The sequence below is a fragment of the Amia ocellicauda genome, chromosome 12, assembly GCF_036373705.1.
Source record: "Amia ocellicauda isolate fAmiCal2 chromosome 12, fAmiCal2.hap1, whole genome shotgun sequence".
Taxonomy (NCBI): domain Eukaryota; kingdom Metazoa; phylum Chordata; class Actinopteri; order Amiiformes; family Amiidae; genus Amia; species Amia ocellicauda.
In genome coordinates this window covers 7,481,529-7,502,185 of record NC_089861.1, presented here as the reverse complement: position 1 = coordinate 7,502,185, position 20,657 = coordinate 7,481,529, and the positions used below count along the sequence as shown (strand labels likewise).

General features: G+C 35.9%; 1 protein-coding gene across 1 annotated transcript in view; it reads right to left on the bottom strand.

Annotated features, from left to right (window-relative positions):
- Positions 1 to 2,233: 2,233 nt before the first annotated feature.
- LOC136764306 (melatonin receptor type 1A-A) overlaps positions 2,234 to 20,657 on the bottom strand; it is a 41,456-nt gene continuing 23,032 nt past the window's right edge. Inside the window, exon 2 of the mRNA XM_066718233.1 lies at positions 2,234 to 3,367. Coding sequence (XP_066574330.1) covers positions 2,499 to 3,367 — 869 coding nt within the window. The 3' untranslated portion in view covers positions 2,234 to 2,498. The remainder of the gene's footprint in view (positions 3,368 to 20,657) is intronic.

Below are 20,657 nucleotides of genomic sequence, written 5' to 3'. Positions count from 1 at the left end.
TAAGAACAAAAGGAAAGCAATTAAACCGATTTTGGGGGTTCAAAGTAATAATATATCTGTGCTATACTATTTTCAAATTTCACAATCCTATGTTTGCACATTTCTAACAGAAGTCATCTTCCTGGAACTGTCAGAACTACGTCGAAAGCAAATTAAAATGGTTCAATTGACCGGTTTAAAAACCAAAATATCTCTGCCAAGGAACATTACCTTAGATCGCCTTGTTCTACACTAGATGCTTAAAAACTCAAGCATCGTGCTGCCATTGAATCATTACACCAGGAAAATGTAATTATGCATTTATTTAGGTCCTTTGAGTGTAGCAGTATAATGTCATCAATTTTATCATTTGATGAAAGGATTGCATCTTTTTTATTTTGTAACATCCAAAATTTTCAGCCAGAAAACGACAAAGCATGAATATGCAACCAAGCAAACTTTCGGTGGATACAGAAGTGTTTCCATCAGTTTTAGGCTCAGATATTTTTTAACCACCCGTGTGTATAAAAATTCAGTAAATGTCTGTAGGACTATATTTGTTTTAAATAATAACCAATAGACAAGATTATTGATATCTTTCCCAAAAAATGAACTGCCATTTATTGACATTTTAAACAAATGTAAAGAGCACAACATAATTGATGAGTTCTTTCCATATCTTCCATGATATGTCTAACCTTTCTAACCTTTTTCGATTTTTTTAACAAACAAATATGGGCAGCTGGTCTATGTTCATGACACTGGAATTGTCAGTAGTTTAATAGTTTAATAGTCCTCACTTAACCGTGATTTGATATTGTTAAATTAGGATCTGGCTGGTCTGATATGTTATACATTTCACAGAAATTAATTCAACTCCAGTTAATTAAAAAAGAGTGCAGAAAGGTGAACTTTACATATATCTATTATATTTCATAATTAAATGTGGCAAGTGACATATTTACACATATATAATTTCTACAATTAAAATATTGTTTTAACTGATACAGAGGATGCAAGGCAAAAGTGATACGCATAGGTAATATATTTTTGTACAGTTTGAGGCATGAGAAGGTGCATACACTGTAGCACCTCGAGGCTTTCTTGCATCAGGTTTGGTTGTTACGTTGGAAGAAGCCATCGCAATTGGTAAATGATCAGAGCACTGCTGTTGTATTTACATATTTTTGGTCATCAAAAAAAAAAAAACATTTAAGACAATCCCTGGCATATTTGTGAGTATGGATAGTAAAATGCATGGCTCGTTGTGAAATACATTGGTATGAACATCTAAACAATAATGCCAAATTAAATTTAGTATAGAAACGTAAATTATTATATTTTACGGACACACTGGAATATCAACAACACGCCAAATTTTGATGAAATGTAAAATGGAGATTACTGCTTAGATTTTGCCAGTGCACTATCCTCCCCTCTCTTGAAATCTCTTGAGATATGTGCACCTGAATCAACTGACTTTCACTGGTTCATCCCTCTAGCATTCATCAATAAGGAACGTAGGCCTAGAGTACTACAGAACCAGATCAAGGTGAATCTGTTTGTTGTTCATCCAACCTCACTCATGGGAGAAACAAAACCCAATACATCTTCTATTTTCTTTTTTTTATGCCCTCTGAAGACCTGTAGAATACATGTTAAAATGTGACGGACAGAAAAAAACCTTCCCTACTAACCCGGCACATTACTTTTTATATAATAACTATCCTTAACTGGCAATAAATACATATTTTTCTGGACTGTTAACAGAAGAATGGTGACAGAAGCAGGGTTTTTTGTGATCTGCTTGGATTGTGTTTATGCATGAGAGGGCACGCAGCAGCTTAATATGCAAATGAGCATTGTGCATCAGTCACAATTGGGTCCATGAAGGAAGTTTTTCTTCATCTTAGATCTGCCCTCTCTCAAATGATGTATATATGTTTGCTATATTTTGTTTGTTTTTGCTTGTTTGTTTGAGTATTTCATTAATTGTGGCTTTTTTATTTTATTTTTGTGAAGCAAAAAATATATGTATCCAAAATATAATAGTCTTATGCAAGACAGATGTCTAATGTTGAATCAATCAAAAAGTTGCAGGAACTCTGTTTGAAAAAAGTTGCCCCTGTACTGAACACAGTTTTTACAATGATTTAAACAGATATTTAGGGAAATGAGTGAAAAAAAACAAGTTGCTAAATGATGCCTTATAACATTCATGATCTTGTACACATATCCATTACACTTGATTACATTAATTCTGAGAGGGTGTATTCATAAAATATATCCACAACAAAGGTTTGTTGATGGTATCACTGTAAACAGTAAACATAGATACAAAAGGGTTAGAAGTGTATTATATACTTTCAAAATAATAAAAGCGCCCTGTCTTTTAAATTGTATATATTCAAGAGGCTATTGAAAATAGTTTGTACACTTTTCTCAGACTGAAAGCTGTTGTGCATTTGTATTTGTATTTTTTGGTATTTCTCTTCACAGTGATGACTTCAATTGTTTGTTCAAACAGAGTCTACTTTCACTTGATTGTTGTTGGTCATTAAAGGGGATGGCTTGCTTTTGATTCTTTCAGCTGCATCGTTGGAGCTGTCTGGAAAGAAAATCCTTGCAGTGCAAACGGAGACGATTATTCTTTTGTATTCTCTTCTGAAGTTCTGGTTTAGCAGTCCATAGATTATGGCGTTAAGGCAGCTGTTGAAGTAGGCCATAAAATAACTTGATACAAAAAGCCACTCCGGAATGATGGGTACAACTGTGCTAGGATTTACAGCAACTGCAAGGCCAATGAAATTTAGAGGAGCCCAGCACACGGCAAAGAGAACAAACACCACGAACATGGTGACAAAATTCCTAACGTCATGTGGAGTTAGTTTAGGTCGGGTGTCAGGCTTCACTCTCCTTCTCACTTGGATGACCAAAATCCATATTCTCAAATAGCAGTAGGTAACAATCATGATAGGAAGGATAAAGTGGAAGAATACCACAGCAATAGTGTAAGCTGAGCTGGCGGACTGCACAAATGTGCAAGAGTAGACCCTCGGGTCATATTGCAACGATCCCACAAACAAGTTTGGCACGATGGCAATAACTGTCAGCGCCCAGATAAGGAAAACATAGCAGAGGGAGTTTTTGTCACTGTATAACTTATCATACTTGAGACTGTGACAGATGTAACAATAGCGGTTGATCGCAATGCCTGTGATGTTAAATATAGATCCAATGACACTGAGTCCCATTAGAAATCCACTGATCTGGCAGTGAACATACCCCAAGTTCCATCCATTGTGGAAGATTGATGTCAGAACCAAGGGATATGGATAAATTGCTACCACAAGGTCTGCTACTGCGAGGCTTACCACAAATATGTTTCCTGCAAAAGAGAAACAAAACAATTATATTAAAAGGGGGGTAGCTTTACAGATCGCACCATACATTTTAGCTAAACTGATTTGACAGGCCTGGACCAAATCAAAAGTTTAAGCCCACACCTGAATTGCAAATAAAAAAAACACAAAAAAAGTACACAATGACAGGTTTACATTAATTATGCAGAATGAAAATTCATATACATGACAAATAGGAGAATACACAATCTGGAACTTGCTTTTTTCTCTGTGCATATGTTAGCACAAAACATAAGAAAATCAGAAATCTAGTTTTAGTTTCTAGTTTTTTTTGTGTGTTTTTTCATATCAAATAAAAAAAACGGTTTATATTTTTCACATTTGATTTTGATTTTATTGTTTTATTGTTAAGATTTTTAAGCCTTGACAACAATTTTGTAAACCACTGAGCACCAATTATTAATAATCATGGTTTATAATTTGTGTATGTAGTTTAATAAAGTATGATTTTCAGAAGTGTGTGCATGAATTAGTAAACTCTGTGAATTAATGAATCTCTATTATTATTATTATTATTATTATTAGTAGTAGTAGTAGTAGTAGTAGTAGTAGTAGTAGTAGTAGTAGTGGTGGTATTCAACTTTGTCATCTCTTTTTAACATTTTTAACATCTGTTAAGTAATAATAATAATGTATTATTAGTAAGGTAGCTGCTGTTATGTTAGAGATCATATTTAAAGTTTCTAGGAAAGTATTCATAATACATTTGCAGTGACTGGTGACAATTAGTTAGAATCATAAATGTCTGTTTACATGCATTAGCATTTGAATGCCCTATTGCCTATTTGAGGAGTTACGGAGATGAGAATGAGAACATTGTTTAACTGCATTTCTTTCCCTGTGTATCTGTGTGAACAAGGTCACTGTCTCACTGTCTCACTGTGCTACGGTACTGTGCTATAGTTCAACCCTGATACCTAGAAGAACAGAGTCTGATAAGAACAAGTTTTCTCCAGTAATTTGGGCTTGATACATCATACAAACCCCCCTTATATTAAACATTACATATGCCTTACATTTTCCTCGGTTTAAATATATATGGGTTTTCCTAACGAGTTGTCAGGCAGAAACCGAACTTGCACTCATCACGGGACAGACATGTGGGCCTGTTATCTTTCTCTCCAGTCTGGTCTGTATAAATGTGCCTGTTTGAAATTGTATCTTTGGAGAGAAACCTCATGGAGACCGCCTCCATGTGTCTTTCTTCCCCAAGCTGCTTGTATGAATAAACTTTCTGATCAACGCTCAACACTCTCTCAGGAAAATATACACAAATAAGTTTGATTCAACAAACATTATGCTGTAAATGTAATATGAAGAAAATGTGAGTGTGCAAAAAACAATATGGGATATCGAAAGGTTTCCTTGCGTTTCAAACGTAATACATTTTTTTTAATGTGTGAATTCTGTGTGTGACACATTTTCCCATTAACAGCATTTAATATTAGAAGGTATTACTACTCAGTCATCAATATTTTGTAATTATCACATAACATCACATTTTTTAAATATGTTTTATAGATTCATTAATGGATTAACAACACTACTGTAATAATTTCAACTTCCAAAATGGTTACTGGGTGACATAAATGGACCACAATTTGGCATACATATACTAATCATATATGTAATACAGAAAACATTTTGAGTACATAAAAAAAAAAAAATATGTAGGCAGCGAACAAAACTAATTTCCTATTTAAAGTATAGTAAAGACATATATTGGTATTGTATTGTCTATGACCACCTTTCTTTTCCTTAACACTGCCCACTGCAGAAGATCAGGTCACAAGCAGTTTTTGTAATGTTATTATACATGCCCAATCTTCAATCTACAGACCTTTGATGAAACTAAGAAGCAGTGATATTGAATGGTAAAAGCAAAGTATATTATGAATTACAAAAGTTATGAAGAACATTTAAATAATAACCCAATGACCTAGTAACTGTCAATTGAGTTGAGAACTGCCGTCTATACAAATGAAAGAGAATACAATCCTGTTTATCTGCACATAGTTTAGTTTCCCAGTTCCATAGCTGTACTGTCATTCACCTTGATGAGAACACATGTAATTTGAGGCTGCCTTTCAGAGTGATGCCTCCAGCCATGTAAAGTATATGTTTGTTGGGTGTTTTAATTGTCTTGTCAAAGATGTCACATGGAGTTCTGGGGAATGACCTTGACTGATCTTAATTAGACACTGCCCTCCTAAATCTGTCACTAATTCGCCCTTGTGAAAGGATTATGCACACCTGTTATTTTCACAACGTACTTTACTTTGAGGTCATCTGAGAGCATAGGAAACTGAATTTAAATATGGGGAATGAAATACCTAAAAAGATAATGCTGTTCAAATATGATTCTCTTCCCCAGGCATCCTCTCCTAATCTCTTACAACTTTTCATTTGTATTTCTTTGTGGTGACTCATCGGACCAAGGCAAAATTTTGCCCCCTGCCTCCTGATCAAAAAGTTTTTATTCTCTTGCCTCTGTGGTTTCATTTCACTCTGTTTAGGAAACTTTGCCAGATCCTTCCCCAAGGGCTGTAATGACGAAATCAAAACTTTGACCCACCTGTGAATCGCAAAATACAAAGTTGTACCCTTTCACTAAATTCATATTTAAAGTATTTCCACTTTCCATTGAAGAGGGACAAAATACTTTCCTAAAGACAGAGAACTCTGCATTAAACACAGCATCTGGTTGTAGCCCCCTTTACAGGCAGGTTGGGGACCAAGTCTGCATAGAAACAATAGCTAGGTGCGGTCAGACACACATTAAAATAATTTTGAAACGGAAAGCTCAGAATCCACTAGAAGTTCCACTTTGTTGGCCTGCGTTCTCCAGACACATTTTGCTGGGTGGAGGTTTTACTGATGGAGAAACTCCAGGACCCAGCTGATATATAGTGCAATTATGCTGCAAATTCCACTACATTATGTCAGAAATGAAGTCCTGAGTTGTATTCCGTAAGGAAATCTTGTTGAGAACCCTTCTAATCTATTTGTCTGTTAAATTATAGCACAATTCAGGATGTGCTCACAAAGACACTGGAAAATAAACCCTGAAGGGCACATCTGAAGGTAATCAAAAGATAACATGATTAACGAGTATTATTTTACTTTAAGAAGTTATTTAGAATGGGATTAAATCAAAACTGTGATGTACTTGGAAATTACAATCTCAGAAACTGGTGGTAGCTGTTATTTGACACAGGGTTCCTTGTACCATAAGGAAAAATGCCATCAAATACTGGTTTCATAATTTGAAAATCCCACGTCTAACTTTTGCTTAATTAAGACTCTTAATCACATATACATCATTTAACGAAAATGTTAATATTATTGTGCAGAAAATGGTTAATTGATTAAATCAAATGGTAACCATGTTCTATTTGCCAATGTAATAATAATAACAATAATAATCATAATAATAATATAATAATAATAATAATAATAATAATAATAATAATAATAATAATAATAATAATAATAAATTATTAAATGGCTCACGTAACATCTGTCTACATAAGTAATCGTTTATTACATTTGTATTAACATTGTATTTAAAAACAGACAATTTTCATAATAACTTAATAAAATGGTTAATAACAAGTGGAAAATAATATTGCTGATATACATTTTTTGTAATTTTGGTCAATGTTGAATTTATTTTATATTTGTAAGGTTTTAAATGTTTTGGGTGTTTGTTTCATACAGGATTTTAGGATGTATTCTCTGTCTTTCTATCTCTTGAGAGAATATTACTTTCTGGGTAATTACATGAGTACTTCATTGAGCACCTATAGAAAAGCCACAATTGGTTAACAATGTGTGCCCAGTGCAGGGGTAAGACAAGAGACCAGGCACTCTGTATTGAGAAGTGATTAGTACAATGTATCATCTTTAAAGAGCTAATAATGATTCTGAAACAAATACTTATCTCCAGTGATTATGTTGAGTTCCCTTGCAACTGGGTGGAGGTACAGTTTCTGTTTGTGTCTTTGTCTTATATAGCAACCTGTGTGCACAATACTGAAATAACTAACAGTTTGCAAACTCTATCATTGGAAGTTGTACATAGGCACTTCAGACTGCAAAAGACACATTTTTGCATTATATATTTCTGTGCATGAGTTAAAATAGGAGTGGGACATTGTATAAGAAATTGTTGCATCATATACTTTTTGTACTGTATTGCCATTTTAAGTACCTGTATTTGGGATAACTTAAGATGACCTTGAAACGACTGCTCAAGTTATCCTTTTGTATACAGTTGCAGTTGAAATTATCCACAATATTAAATATTATTCATTACACTACACTTATTTGCCAATTATATAATTTCAGAGTTTATTAAACATTGTTTCAGTCTGAAGAAAAATGTACAGATTTATTTCTATGGTGTAGCAGTCAAAAAGATAACATGCCCCCCAGTCTTAACTCATATCAATCAGCTGCAATCTTTACATAATCTAGTTAAATTAATGCTGCCCAATATCTATATTTCACATCTTTCTTTTTACAGTCATACATCATTATTATAGTAAGGTTCATAAGGTTACTTTTCCATTTTGCATTTCATTCCAAGAAACAGCAACATCAATAAAAAAATAAGTGAGAAATTAATGTCAGATCTCAGTTAAGAATTAGTTTACATATTTTGCTACCTACGAATAATATTAAAAGGTAACAGATCAAAAGAAAAGTTATGTACAAAATCTGTCACAACTTTGAAATATTTACCATTTGAGCAGCAAATTAAACATAGGTTTGAGAATTTACAGAACATGTTTGAGGGCTGAAGTTACACAATCAAGAAAACAGTTCACTGTTGCATAGGTGAGATGTATAGAACACAAAACTGTTCAACAAAGCAGTCTTATTTCAGTTTGAAACAATCATCAGTATGGGAAATGCAGCAAACGTGGAAGGCTCTATGTTGACTGTAACTTGTTAATTCTAATAAGCATAAAAAACCGAATTGCAGTACTGAGTAATATCTACCATTATAGTTGCAGAGGGAACTGTCTTTCTCCCATTCCTATGGTTCTGGCACTAGCTCGATTGCATTTATTACTGTTTGTGTTGAACTTGCCCAAGGGTTCTGGCTGATGTGTTCTTCAACATTTGGTAAAACTCCTGGAAGGGTTGTTTATTCGTTTTCAGCTGAAAGAATACCATTAGACATGGTTGATTGAATGGTCTTGTATTTAACTACTATTCTGCTTACAAAAAATGTAATTGTTTTCTAGTTAATACAGTATTGTATTGCTCACATACTTGATATTTAAGTCTTTGTTCCCTATCTTCTAAAGCAAGTAGATCATGCTACTTTTTGATGCATCTGCTCTCACTATTTCTTTTAGATTGAGCTAGAACACTGGGCCAGGCCTTGTCTAAACAGCCTCTGTACCACTGGATTGTCGACATCATGGCTTGTGAGTCTACAGGTGGTGTCATGGCCCACTCTTCCAGAGTACTGACAATGCCCGGAACTCTCCTCAGAGATGCACCACTGTCTGACATCATCTTCCTTGTCCATCGACATACTGGTGTTGGCTATCTCGTGGTGTTCAGACCCTAATGTTTAGAACAGTGATCCCCTAAGGTAACTTCCTGTTACTGCGCTGAGACTCTGTACTTTTCTCATGCCTCTGTGTATATAGGCATGGTTGTGGGTTCAAATCCTGGGTGGGGCAGTGCTGTTGTACCCTTGAGCAAGGTACTTCACTTAGATTGCTCCAGTAAAATGCCCAGCTGTATAAATGGGTACAAATGTAAGTTGCCCTGGATAAGAGCATCAGCTAAATGACAAAAATAATAATAAAAAAAATACACGGCAATGCCACGGCATTGTTGTCTACTTCCCTGAATAGTTGCAGCCCTTCATCTCCCATACTTTCTCACAGCTACAGTGTACACAGTTCCAATATTGATGATTAATTTTCTAATTGAAATAGAAAATTGGAATTCTAATTGCAAGCATCACACACAGAGATTGCATTGGTTAGGCTTAACACTAGAAGCACCGTAGTTTCACTCATACCTAGTAGTGCCATAGTGGTTTAAATAACATCATTTAGGCTATATCATTATTAATGGGTCATACTGAAAGACAAATAATAGTTTTGATTGCAATATATATCTGTGTAATTTAAATAGAAACAAATAACCATTTCCACAATGACCAATATTAAAAATAGCCAATTTTATAAAAAATAAGTAGAATATAGCATGCAAATATTTTAAATATCAAACCATCCAAAAGTAAATGCTACAATCAAAATATGTAAGCGATTAAGATTTTTTTTGTTTTGTTTTATATAAATATATTTATACTCTGTTTGGGCAGTGCACTTGCCACAGGCTGATATTGTGTATAAAACATATGCCACTCGTCACAGTGGGATTTATTGAAGGGTCTCATCTCCATTATTTATTTTCAGGTAAATTGCAGTGCTTCTCTCTCTTGTAAAACATTTTCAGTCCACAATTATGTTGTTCACTGTAGTATAATTCTCATTTGTGAAGAATACAATTTATATTCACCTTAGAGAATGGGATAATGGCCTGCACCTGCATTCTCGCAGTCGCAGACAAACATAGGACAGCTAATGCCTCTTTTACAATAGACTGATAATCTTACAGTGTACAGCTATGATGAATGCTGCTTTCATGAGGGCTGCACTCAATAATCAAATCACAGCTCAAAATATCAGAAGCTAGTGTGCTGATTAATATTATAAATAACATAACCATAAAGAAATTAACATATCGGTCAATTTGACAGGTTGGTAAACAGTAATATATCAGCGCTGTCAGCGCTGAAATTACACATCTCAAATTTCATAAGCATATGTACAGCATATTTCTAAGAAAAGTCACCCTTGGACTGTTTTCACGGAAACCTGTGGACTCCAAACACAGACGACATTAAAGTTGTTTCATTCTTTGTCTTAGTGTTGGCAAATGTCCTAGTAGAGAAACATGATGATAACAATAACAATGTTACAGATTTGTTATCTCAGGTATTTCAGATCAATGTGTCAGAGAACCATCAGAAACATATTGGGTACAGCGGATGTTATAATGCTGCTTCATGACATTGAACCTATAAGCATTTTCTTACAGCACATCCTTATACCATGGCCTCTGAGTCCACTGCAATGTGTGTACACACTACAGTAACATATAGTTAACTTTTCCATTGTGTTATTTTAATGAATTATTACTAATGGAAACTACAGTTCTAATGTGAAACTGTGGTTATCTTTCAAGTGAAGGGGATGGGGCATTGCATGTTACGATGGGGATCGCATGAAAGACTGTCACTCAGGCAGACCCTCCCTCTCCCTGCTTTAACTAGTACAGTGGACAGACATTCTGCAACCCTAGTTATCTGAAAAAAATAATACTACCCAAAGGCACATGAGCCTATTTTACATGGTAAAAAGATGCAGGGTGTCTGTGTGCTGTACTAGTTAAAGTAGCCAGGAGGAGGGTCTGCCTGAGTGACAGCACACAGCAGCCTATAGGCAGCTTTGGTGGACAAATCGTTAATGAGTTCCCCATGGTTACATGCAATGTCCCACCCCCTTATCTTCAATAAGATTAACTGAACTGTTTTACCACAAACAGGATTTCCATAACTTTTATGATTTCACTTGAAAATAACAACTTGCCAAATGTTGTGATCACACTCAATCTACATGTATTTGTGCATTCATGTTCAGTTCAGAATTTTGTGTTCATTTAAAATCTTGAGTTATTTAATCTTTTTCACCTTACCAGATGATTTCTTTGCAATGTTGATTCTTTATCTCAAAACCTGTTGCTCGCTCTTGAAATGTTATGTTAAGTTTAATAACATTAATATTCTGTACAGAAACACAAAGATGGAAAATCTTCATTACTGCTTTCCCTAGGAAAGTACAGTTTGCAAATTTGCCTGGCTCAGTCATATGACATCCTTCAATGAGTTTCAGCATTAGAGAACGTGGGACACAGATGAAAACGGAATGTTTGATCATTGGATTCCGGTCCATTGAATAATATCTAGGAAGGAATTACTCTTACTTGTCCGAGTATAAAGCAAAGGCATTTTTTTATTCTCATCAGTGCCCCGATTCATTGAAGCATCCGATTTATTATTTGGGACAAAAACAAGAATGTTTTGTATGCAAATGGAGTGACTGGGAACTGTTCCTCACATCTGTCTTATCTTATAATTGCAAAACGCTTCAAGATGATGGTGACTGTCTGGACAGAGGCTGTGACTAAAGGGTACAGTAAGAAAAACAGGCTTTTTCAAAGTATAGAACATCAGATTACACCTCGAAACATGTCTACTGATAACAAAAAACATAATGAAATGTTGTTTTCTGTTACTATGTTTCAGTTTTGGGAGCTTTGGGAGTATGTTTGTTTATTTATCTTGGTGTATGCATTTTTGGCAATTTACTGTATACTTAGGCGAGATCTGAGCTAAAGGCAGGGGTTCATACGTAAACTAGCCATGCATGCAGTTAGTGCTATTTCAGCAGAAAAGTCACACAAATATGGTTTCCATGTATTGAGAGCATTTACACAAAATGATCTCACCAGGATGCTCATGGGGGACAGATAACAAAAACTGCTTTAAGCACTTCATATAAAGGTTGTTTCTTTCGTTTTCCTTTTACTGTTCCCTCCTGAATTGTTTTTCACATGTCACCTCAGAATCTGATTGGCCGATTCACCATGCAATTGCAGTGAGGACTGCCATTGCCACGTTTTCCATTTTGCCTGTCTCTGCCTGTTGAAAGGATACACACAGTTTAGGAGAGACAGGCAAAATCTAAGAGATGGTGGGGTAGCTTTAAATGTCAAAAATGTCACAGAGGCAGAAGAACTCAAATTAGATCCTAGTAACGAAACAGAATCTTTGTGGGTTAAGCTTTTGAATAAAAGATCTGGAGGATCAGTGGTAGGAGAGTGTTACAGACCACCCAACTCAGATATTCAGAAAGATGTTGCATTGTAAAATGTAATCAGGACTGCATGTAGCAAGGATGTAGCTGTTATAATGGGGGATTTCAATTTCCCAAACATAGACTGAGAAAGCCCATTTGGGACTACAGAAGTAGAAATTGAAATGGATGAGATGGTAAATGACTACTTTCTAATTCAATTTGTCAGGGAACCAACCAGAGAGAGAGCGCATGCATTGACTTGATCTTTTCAAATGACCAAGATAGAGTCAAATGGACACTAGTTAGAGAACCAATGGCAAACTGTGATCACAATATGGTTAGCTTTGAGACATTCTTTAAAAAAACAAGTTCCAAGTCTAAAACAATGATTGTTAGAATTTTAACAATAACAATTTTAGAAAAGCAAAACTTGAAGGTATGCGGCGGCACTTAGAAGAGGTAGACTGGAGCACACTGGATACAGATTCAGTAGAAAATGGATGGTTATATTTTAAGAATATACTACTTGAGGCTCAGGAGCAATTTGTACCAAAACTTAGCAAATTGAGGACCAAAAAACATTGGCCAAAATGTTTTAATAGAATTATGCAAAAAAATATCAAGAGAAAGAAAATGTTGTATAGCGTATACAAAAGAGAGACGTGTAGGTGGAATCGATCGCTCAGATTATCGCGTGTCTCATTCATAGGTTAGACATTACAATAATAACAAACGTAAACATCTTATTTACGGTTATTATGTTTTTCACCTTCCATTCTCGTGCTCGCTCTGCACAGTGTCAAGGTTCCCACGCTGATGATGTGTGATTGTCTGTGCGAACAAGTTGCGTGGCGGTATGCAAATATAGATTGACAGAGAGGAAGGACATCCTATCATTAAATTTGGACCGAATGCAATGATTGGTCGATCCTTTCTTAGTCCTGTCTCTTCCACAGAAGATATATATATATATATTTTTTACATTTAGACCACTTAAATTATTGATTGCTATCAGGATGTGAAGAGACTTTCAACCAGTATAACAAAAAATGTTTCAGGAAAAGATTGCACACCCTAGCTTTAAGAAAGGGATCAGGAAAGCAAAGAGGGAATAGAAAGAAACATAGCTCTTGGAGCTAAAACTAATGCAAAGAGTTTTTTTCAATACTACAACAGCAAGAGGTCAATAAAGAAGGAAATGAAACAGATAAAGGGCAACAAGGGCAACAAAAGTATCTTGGAAAACGAACAAGATGTGGCAAATGTTCTAAATGAGTATTGTACAGAAGCAAAAAACAGATAATATGCCACAGGTTAACAACCAGTCCAGTCAAACCCTAAGAGAGATCAGGATAAATGAGGTGGAAGTACTAAAGGGACTAGCAGAATTAAAAACCAACAAATCACCTGTGCCAGATGGTATATTTCCAACAGTACTTAAAGAAACTAGGGAAATTATTTATAGGCCGCTAACTCAAATATTCCAAAACATACTTAGAACAGGGGATGTGCCAACTGACTGGAAGATGGCAAATGTCATACCAATCCACAAGAAAGGGGACAAAACTGAGCCAGTCTCACCTGGGTCACCTGTAAAATGTTGGAAAAAATGATTACACAGAAAATAGAGGAGCATCTTAATGAAAACCATATTCTTGGAGATAGTCAACATGGGTTTAGACGAGGCAGATCATGTCTTACTAATTTATTAGAATTTTTTTAACATGCAACTGCAGCTGTGGATCATGTGAAAGCATATGATATGATATACTTAGATTTCCAGAAAGCTTTTGATAAGGTTCCACACCAAAGACTGATCCTCAAATTGGAAGCTGTAGGCATTCAGGGTAATGTAAGTAGATGGATTATGAAGTGGTTGATGTCTAGGAAATGGACGGTGTCGATTAGGGGAGTTGCTTCTAACTGGAGTGAGGTTGTTAGTGGAGTTCCACAGGGATCAGTATTAGGGCCTTTGCTTTTTCTAATCTATATTAATGATCTGGACTCTGGGATAGTTAGCAAACTTGTCAAATTTGCAGATGATACTAAAATAGGTGGCTCAGCAGATACAATCTCGGCGGCACAGGCTATTCAAAGGGACTTAGATAATATTCAGTTGTGGGCCGACACCTGGCAGATGAAATTCAATGTGGACAAGTGCAAGGTATTACATGCAGGTAACAAAAATGTCCACTATAATTACACTATGGGAGGAATAGAACTAGATGAAGTAACGCATAAGAAAGACCTAGGAGTCTATGTGGACTCCTCACTCTCCCCATCCAAACAATGTGGGGAAGCAATAAAAAGGTAAACAGAATGCTAGGGTATATTGTCAAAAGTGTAGAATTGAGAACAAGGGCAGTGATGTTCAGACTGTACAATGCGCTAGTTAGAGCTCATCTGGATACTGTGTGCAGTTCTGGGCTCCACACTTCAAGAAAGATATCGCTGCTCTAGAGGCAGTTCAGAGGAGAGCAACCAGACTTATTCCAGGTCTGAAGGGAATGTCCTACTGAGAGACTGAGGAACTGAACCTTTTCACCCTGGAACAGAGGAGACTACGTGGGGACTTGATTCAAGTCTTCAAAATCATGAAAGGCATCGACCACATCAAACCAGAGGAGCTTTTCCAGATCAGCAGGGACACACGCACCCGGGGACACAAATGGAAATTGGGCTTCAAGGCATTCGAGACAGAAAACAGGAGACACTTCTTCACACAGAGAGTTGTCACAATCTGGAACAAACTCCCCAGCGATGTGGCTGAAGCTGAAAATTTGGGAACATTTAAAAATAGACTGGATAGGATCCTTGGATCACTTAGTTATTAAAGGACACCAATCGAGCACAATGAGTCAAATGGCCTCCTCTCGTTTGTAAACTTTCTTCTTCTTATGTTTTTAACTGATTTTTTATGCAGCCAATCAACCACTTCCTGGGAGGCAACTCTTTGGCCCCTCAACAATTAAAGGCAACCTGCCGATCAATAAACACACATTCGTGCTGTAATTTTGATTTTTATAAGTCGACTGCCTTTGCACCATATTAAAGTCATCAAGAAAGAAATACCTACTCTGAATGATTTTCAGGATTCACAGTGGTTTGGTTTGACATGCACACAAAATACAAAACAGATATATTCCATTGCTCTACGAAATTAACACGTTTCCAGCCAAATTATATATTATTGTAACCACTGACATACTTTATTAAAACTGTTTAAAAAATATAACCATTATATAGCACTCTTACCACAATGGAATTTATAAGAATATGCATTTATAAACAAATAGCATAGTAATCTGATTGTAATACAATACATAGGGTTTGCTTCATTATTCTTAAAATATAGTTTTAAGCATGATATAGCCTAGAAATAATTACATAATAATATGTTATATATATATATATATATATATATATATATATATATATATATATATATATATATATATATTTTATATATTATATATATTATATATATGGGAGGCTTCTTTTTATTAAGTAGATTAATTAAGTAGTTTAAAGATTCTGAAGATTGCTTCTGTCTGTTACCAGTACATTGAAAAATGAATCAAAAGCTACAATTAATTCAAGCAATTAGAAAGAAAAGGGCTACAGATAACACATATATATCCTGCATTTATGTGTCAATCAATCTGCAAACATGAATTTAATAATGTTCCAATTACAATAATCAGAATTATTTTACTACACTAACTTATTTTATTACACTAAACTATGAAGCTTCATTTTCAGTTTGAGTCAGGTGATTTCCTCATGTTAGGATTTCACATGGTGTAAATACCTGTCTAATCCACTCCTCATCTCTCGTGATAAAGCCCAGTTGACAAAATACCAGTGTCAAGCTAGATGTCAACTGGTCAAATTCTCAGTAGCAGGAGTCAAATTGACTGCAGCTATAATGTTGGTGTTAATGAATGCCTTTCAAACTTTTAAATAGACTGAGAGAAAGTGTGGTCAAACATTGTAATTTCAGCTAATCAGGAATAAGCTAAATACTGCGCACCCAGAAGAGCCCTGGAAGATAGTTAATGAGGCTTTCTATGTTTAAACAAGGTAATAGATTCCTATTGCTTTTGACAAGCTGTATCCAAGCCTTCTGGATTACACAATGAAATGTGTTTCATTCATCCTCAAAACTGAAAAAAGTCTGTCATCTATATTTTATGCCTCTATAACTTTTTCACTAAGTGGGCTATAATTAATTTAACATGAAGTAATAATAATAAGGTGGAGGAGTAGAAGAAGAAGTGTATTTAAATGTTTAGTTGAAATAACTGAGTTAAGTATACTACCCAAGTCAAACGTGCTTATAGCAAATATATGACTAATTAACCAATTAATTCTGATAAAAACAAGCAGTATAAGCAAATCCATCTTAAATACATACAACAGTATGTTAGGTCGCACTCACAGCAGTTTAGTCCAGCAGTCCTAATAAATATTATTACGTAGCCCATTCTCCTGGAAGCAGATGTCACCATCGTGCCAACTGCAAATTACTGAAAATCTCCTGTCAGATGTGTTTATGGTCCCTTCTAACTTGATATGATGGTATGCTAAACTGCTAAAGTAGTTAATACCACTATATATATATATATATATATATATATATATATATATATATATATATATATATATATATATATATATATATATATGTGAGAGAGAGAGAGAGAGGAAAAGGAAAACTGCTAACTAAACTTTGCTATTGGACTTGCTTTGCTTTGTGTTTGTTTTTTATTAGCATTTGTGTTTTAGAGAGGGATATGTGAATAAGCATTAGTTAGGCTCCAAAGAAGATCTAGGCTTTTGTTTGTTTTTTGTATGTGTAGCTGATGTGGGTTGAAGCTCCCCCTCTCAGGACTTGATCTGCTCCACCCAGTAGAGCGATACAACTGCCTGATACGTACAGTGAGGGAAAAAGTATTTGATCCCCTGCTGATTTTGTACGTTTGCCCACTGACAAAGAAATGATCAGTCTATAATTTTAATGGTAGGTGTATTTTAACAGTGAGAGACAGAATAACAACAAAAAAATCCAGAAAAACGCATTTCAAAAAAGTTATAAATTGATTGGCATGTTAATGAGGGAAATAAGTATTTGACCCCTTCGACTTAGTACTTGGTGGCAAAACCCTTGTTGGCAATCACAGAGGTCAGACGTTTCTTGTAGTTGGCCACCAGGTTTGCACACATCTCAGGAGGGATTTTGTCCCACTCCTCTTTGCAGATCCTCTCCAAGTCATTAAGGTTTTGAGGCTGACGTTTGGCAACCCGAACCTTCAGCTCCCTCCACAGATATTCTACGGGATTAAGGTCTGGAGACTGGCTAGGCCACTCCTGGACCTTAATGTGCTTCTTCTTGAGCCACTCCTTTGTTGCCTTGGCTGTGTGTTTTGGGTCATTGTCATGCTGGAATACCCATCCACGACCCATTTTCAATGCCCTTGCTGAGGGAAGGAGGTTCTCACCCAAGATTTGACGTTACATGGCCCTGTCCATCGTCTCTTTGATGCGGTGCAGTTGTCCTGTCCCCTTAGCAGAAAAACATCCCCACAGCATAATGTTTCCACCTCCATGTTTGACGGTGGGGATGGTGTTCTTGGGGTCATTCCTCCTCCTCCAAAGAGTTGATGCCAAAGAGCTCGATTTTGGTCTCATCTGACCACAACACTTTCACCCAGTTCTCCTCTGAATCATTCAGATGTTCATTGGCAAACTTCAGATGGGCCAGTACATGTGCTTTCTTGAGCAGGGGGACCTTGTGGGCGCTGCAGGATTTCAGTCCTCCACGGCGTAGTGTGTTACCAATTGTTTTCTTGGTGACTATGGTCCCAGCTGCCTTTGAAACTCCACGAGGTGAGATCTTGCATGGAGCCCCAGACCGAGGGAGACTGACAGTTATTTTGTGTTTCTTCCATTTGCGAATAAATCGCACCAACTGTTGTCACCTTCTCACCAAGCTGCTTGGCGATGGTCTTGTAGCCCATTCCAGCCTTGTGTAGGTCTACAATCTTGTCCCTGACATCCTAGGACAGCTCTTTGGACTTGGCCATGGTGGAGAGTTTGGAATCTGATTGATTGATTCCTTCTGTGGACAGGTGTCTTTTATACAGGTAACGAGCTGAGATTAGGAGCACTCCCTTTAAGAGAGTGCTCCTAATCTCAGATCGTTACCTGTATAAAAGACACCTGGGAGCCAGAAATCTTGCTGATTGATAGGGGATCAAATACTTATTTCCCTCATTAACATGCAAATCAATGTATTGAAATGCGTTTTTCTGGATTTTTTTGTTGTTATTCTGTCTCTCACTGTTAAAATACAGCTACCATTAAAATTATAAGACTGATAATTTCTTTGTCAGTGGGCAAACGTACAAAATCAGCAGGGGATCAAATACTTTTTTCCCTCTGTGTAGAAGAACAGGGTCTGATAAGAACCAGTTTTCACCAGCAATTTGGGCTTGATACATCGTACAAAGCCACCTTATATTAAACATTACGTATGCTTTAATTTTACCCTGGTTTCCACTCATCACGGGACAGACAAGTTGGCCTGTTATCTTTCTCTCCTGTCTGATCTGCATAAAAGTGCCTGTACATCATAACTTTTCTAAAACTGTTCTTGAGATTGCTTCTTGGATGCCTTCTGCGCAGCTGCTTGTAATAAATTAATTTTGATTGACCATGCATCTCTCTCTCTTATTTGGACTCTTTACTTGTAACGTGCTCATATATCGAAACATGTCCGTTTCTTTTTGCTGCACCAGCCCTATATAATAAGCCTATATAACAAGCACAGCACAGTGTCCATCCACACATAGTGCCACAATATATACACTGTATATGATGTGTCCGTCAAGCATATAGTGCGTGTATGTGTTTGTTGAATGGTATGCACTTTCAAGTCAATAATATATTAAATAAAATATGTTATTGTGTGTTATATATTGTACAGATATTACTTTTTTTTAACAGTAGATTAGTTTAAGCTAGTATTGCACACAACGATTAGTTGACCTGCATTATTCTAGTAGTGTTTTATGGGAGAGCTATACAATGCAATGACACCCACTTAGAACAGAAGACAAGCTGCAAGAATTTGTATTGATTCATCAGTATAGTGAAGAAGAAATAATGGAAACTGATTCACCTGACAAGAGATGAGAAGAATTCTACCACAGTTGCAGGGTTTATCTGGCCCTCTTACCAGGTGAATCCATGTCCTGATTTTTAACTGCTCCTCTGATTAATCAAAACAAACCCCTGCTGCAGTTCTTCATTTGCAAGTGTCAATGTCATCAGCCATGTCTTTCCATACCCCTCCCACAAAACACCCTCTTAATAGTCAATACATAATTACACGAGGCACTAGATTTTAGCATTAATTATCCCCTATACTTCACATTTTGATAATTGTGATAAATGAGTCCCAGTATTGTTGCAGAATTAGCAGCCTTTGTAGAGCAGTATTCCTTACTAGCCTCTGATGAATCACACAGTTGCCTTGTGTACTGTATGCAGTACATATTAACATTAAAATCACTAAATCGGAAGCCTACAACGTTAAGGGATAATTCAACCACTTTAGTTTTAATAGATCATCAAGTGCTGGACTGTCTATATATATCATATCTAAAAGGACAAGAAGGACACATTTCTCAATGGTGGCAAAGAGGTTACCTATGGATTACAGCTCAATTTGATCAGGTACTGAACATTTCATATGATTGCTGTAGAAGACAAGAACCACCATTACACAAGAGAAACACCTAAAACACAAGCCACCCTAAAGGAGAATGACATTGCAATGGTCTGGCTGGTGTGACAAAACTGAGCAAATAAGAGGTGGGATATTTGTACAGTTGACATAAATTAAAAGCTGTTTAAATTCCACTAGCGCTCCTTTCTATTGCATCCTGTATGTTAATCCTGTGACTGCACCATCAAATGTAGAAATTACAGATTACCCCGGACTGGCACTTGCAAATGTGTTTGAGAGTATAATGAACCAAGATAGTAACTAACACAATTATGTTAAAATAACAGTAAACCATTTAAAATGTATTGACTGACATTTGCACAAGAAAATCTTATTATTATTTAGCTTTATTTCAGATTTATATATGATTTTCTATGGCCATCATTCAGAAAATGATGTTGACCATAACTAACCCCTCCTTATAGACATAATCCTGCAGTTTAATTTTAGTAATAATGGAATTGTATCTTAGATTACAACCTAACCTACATTTGTACTGCACCCTTTCAT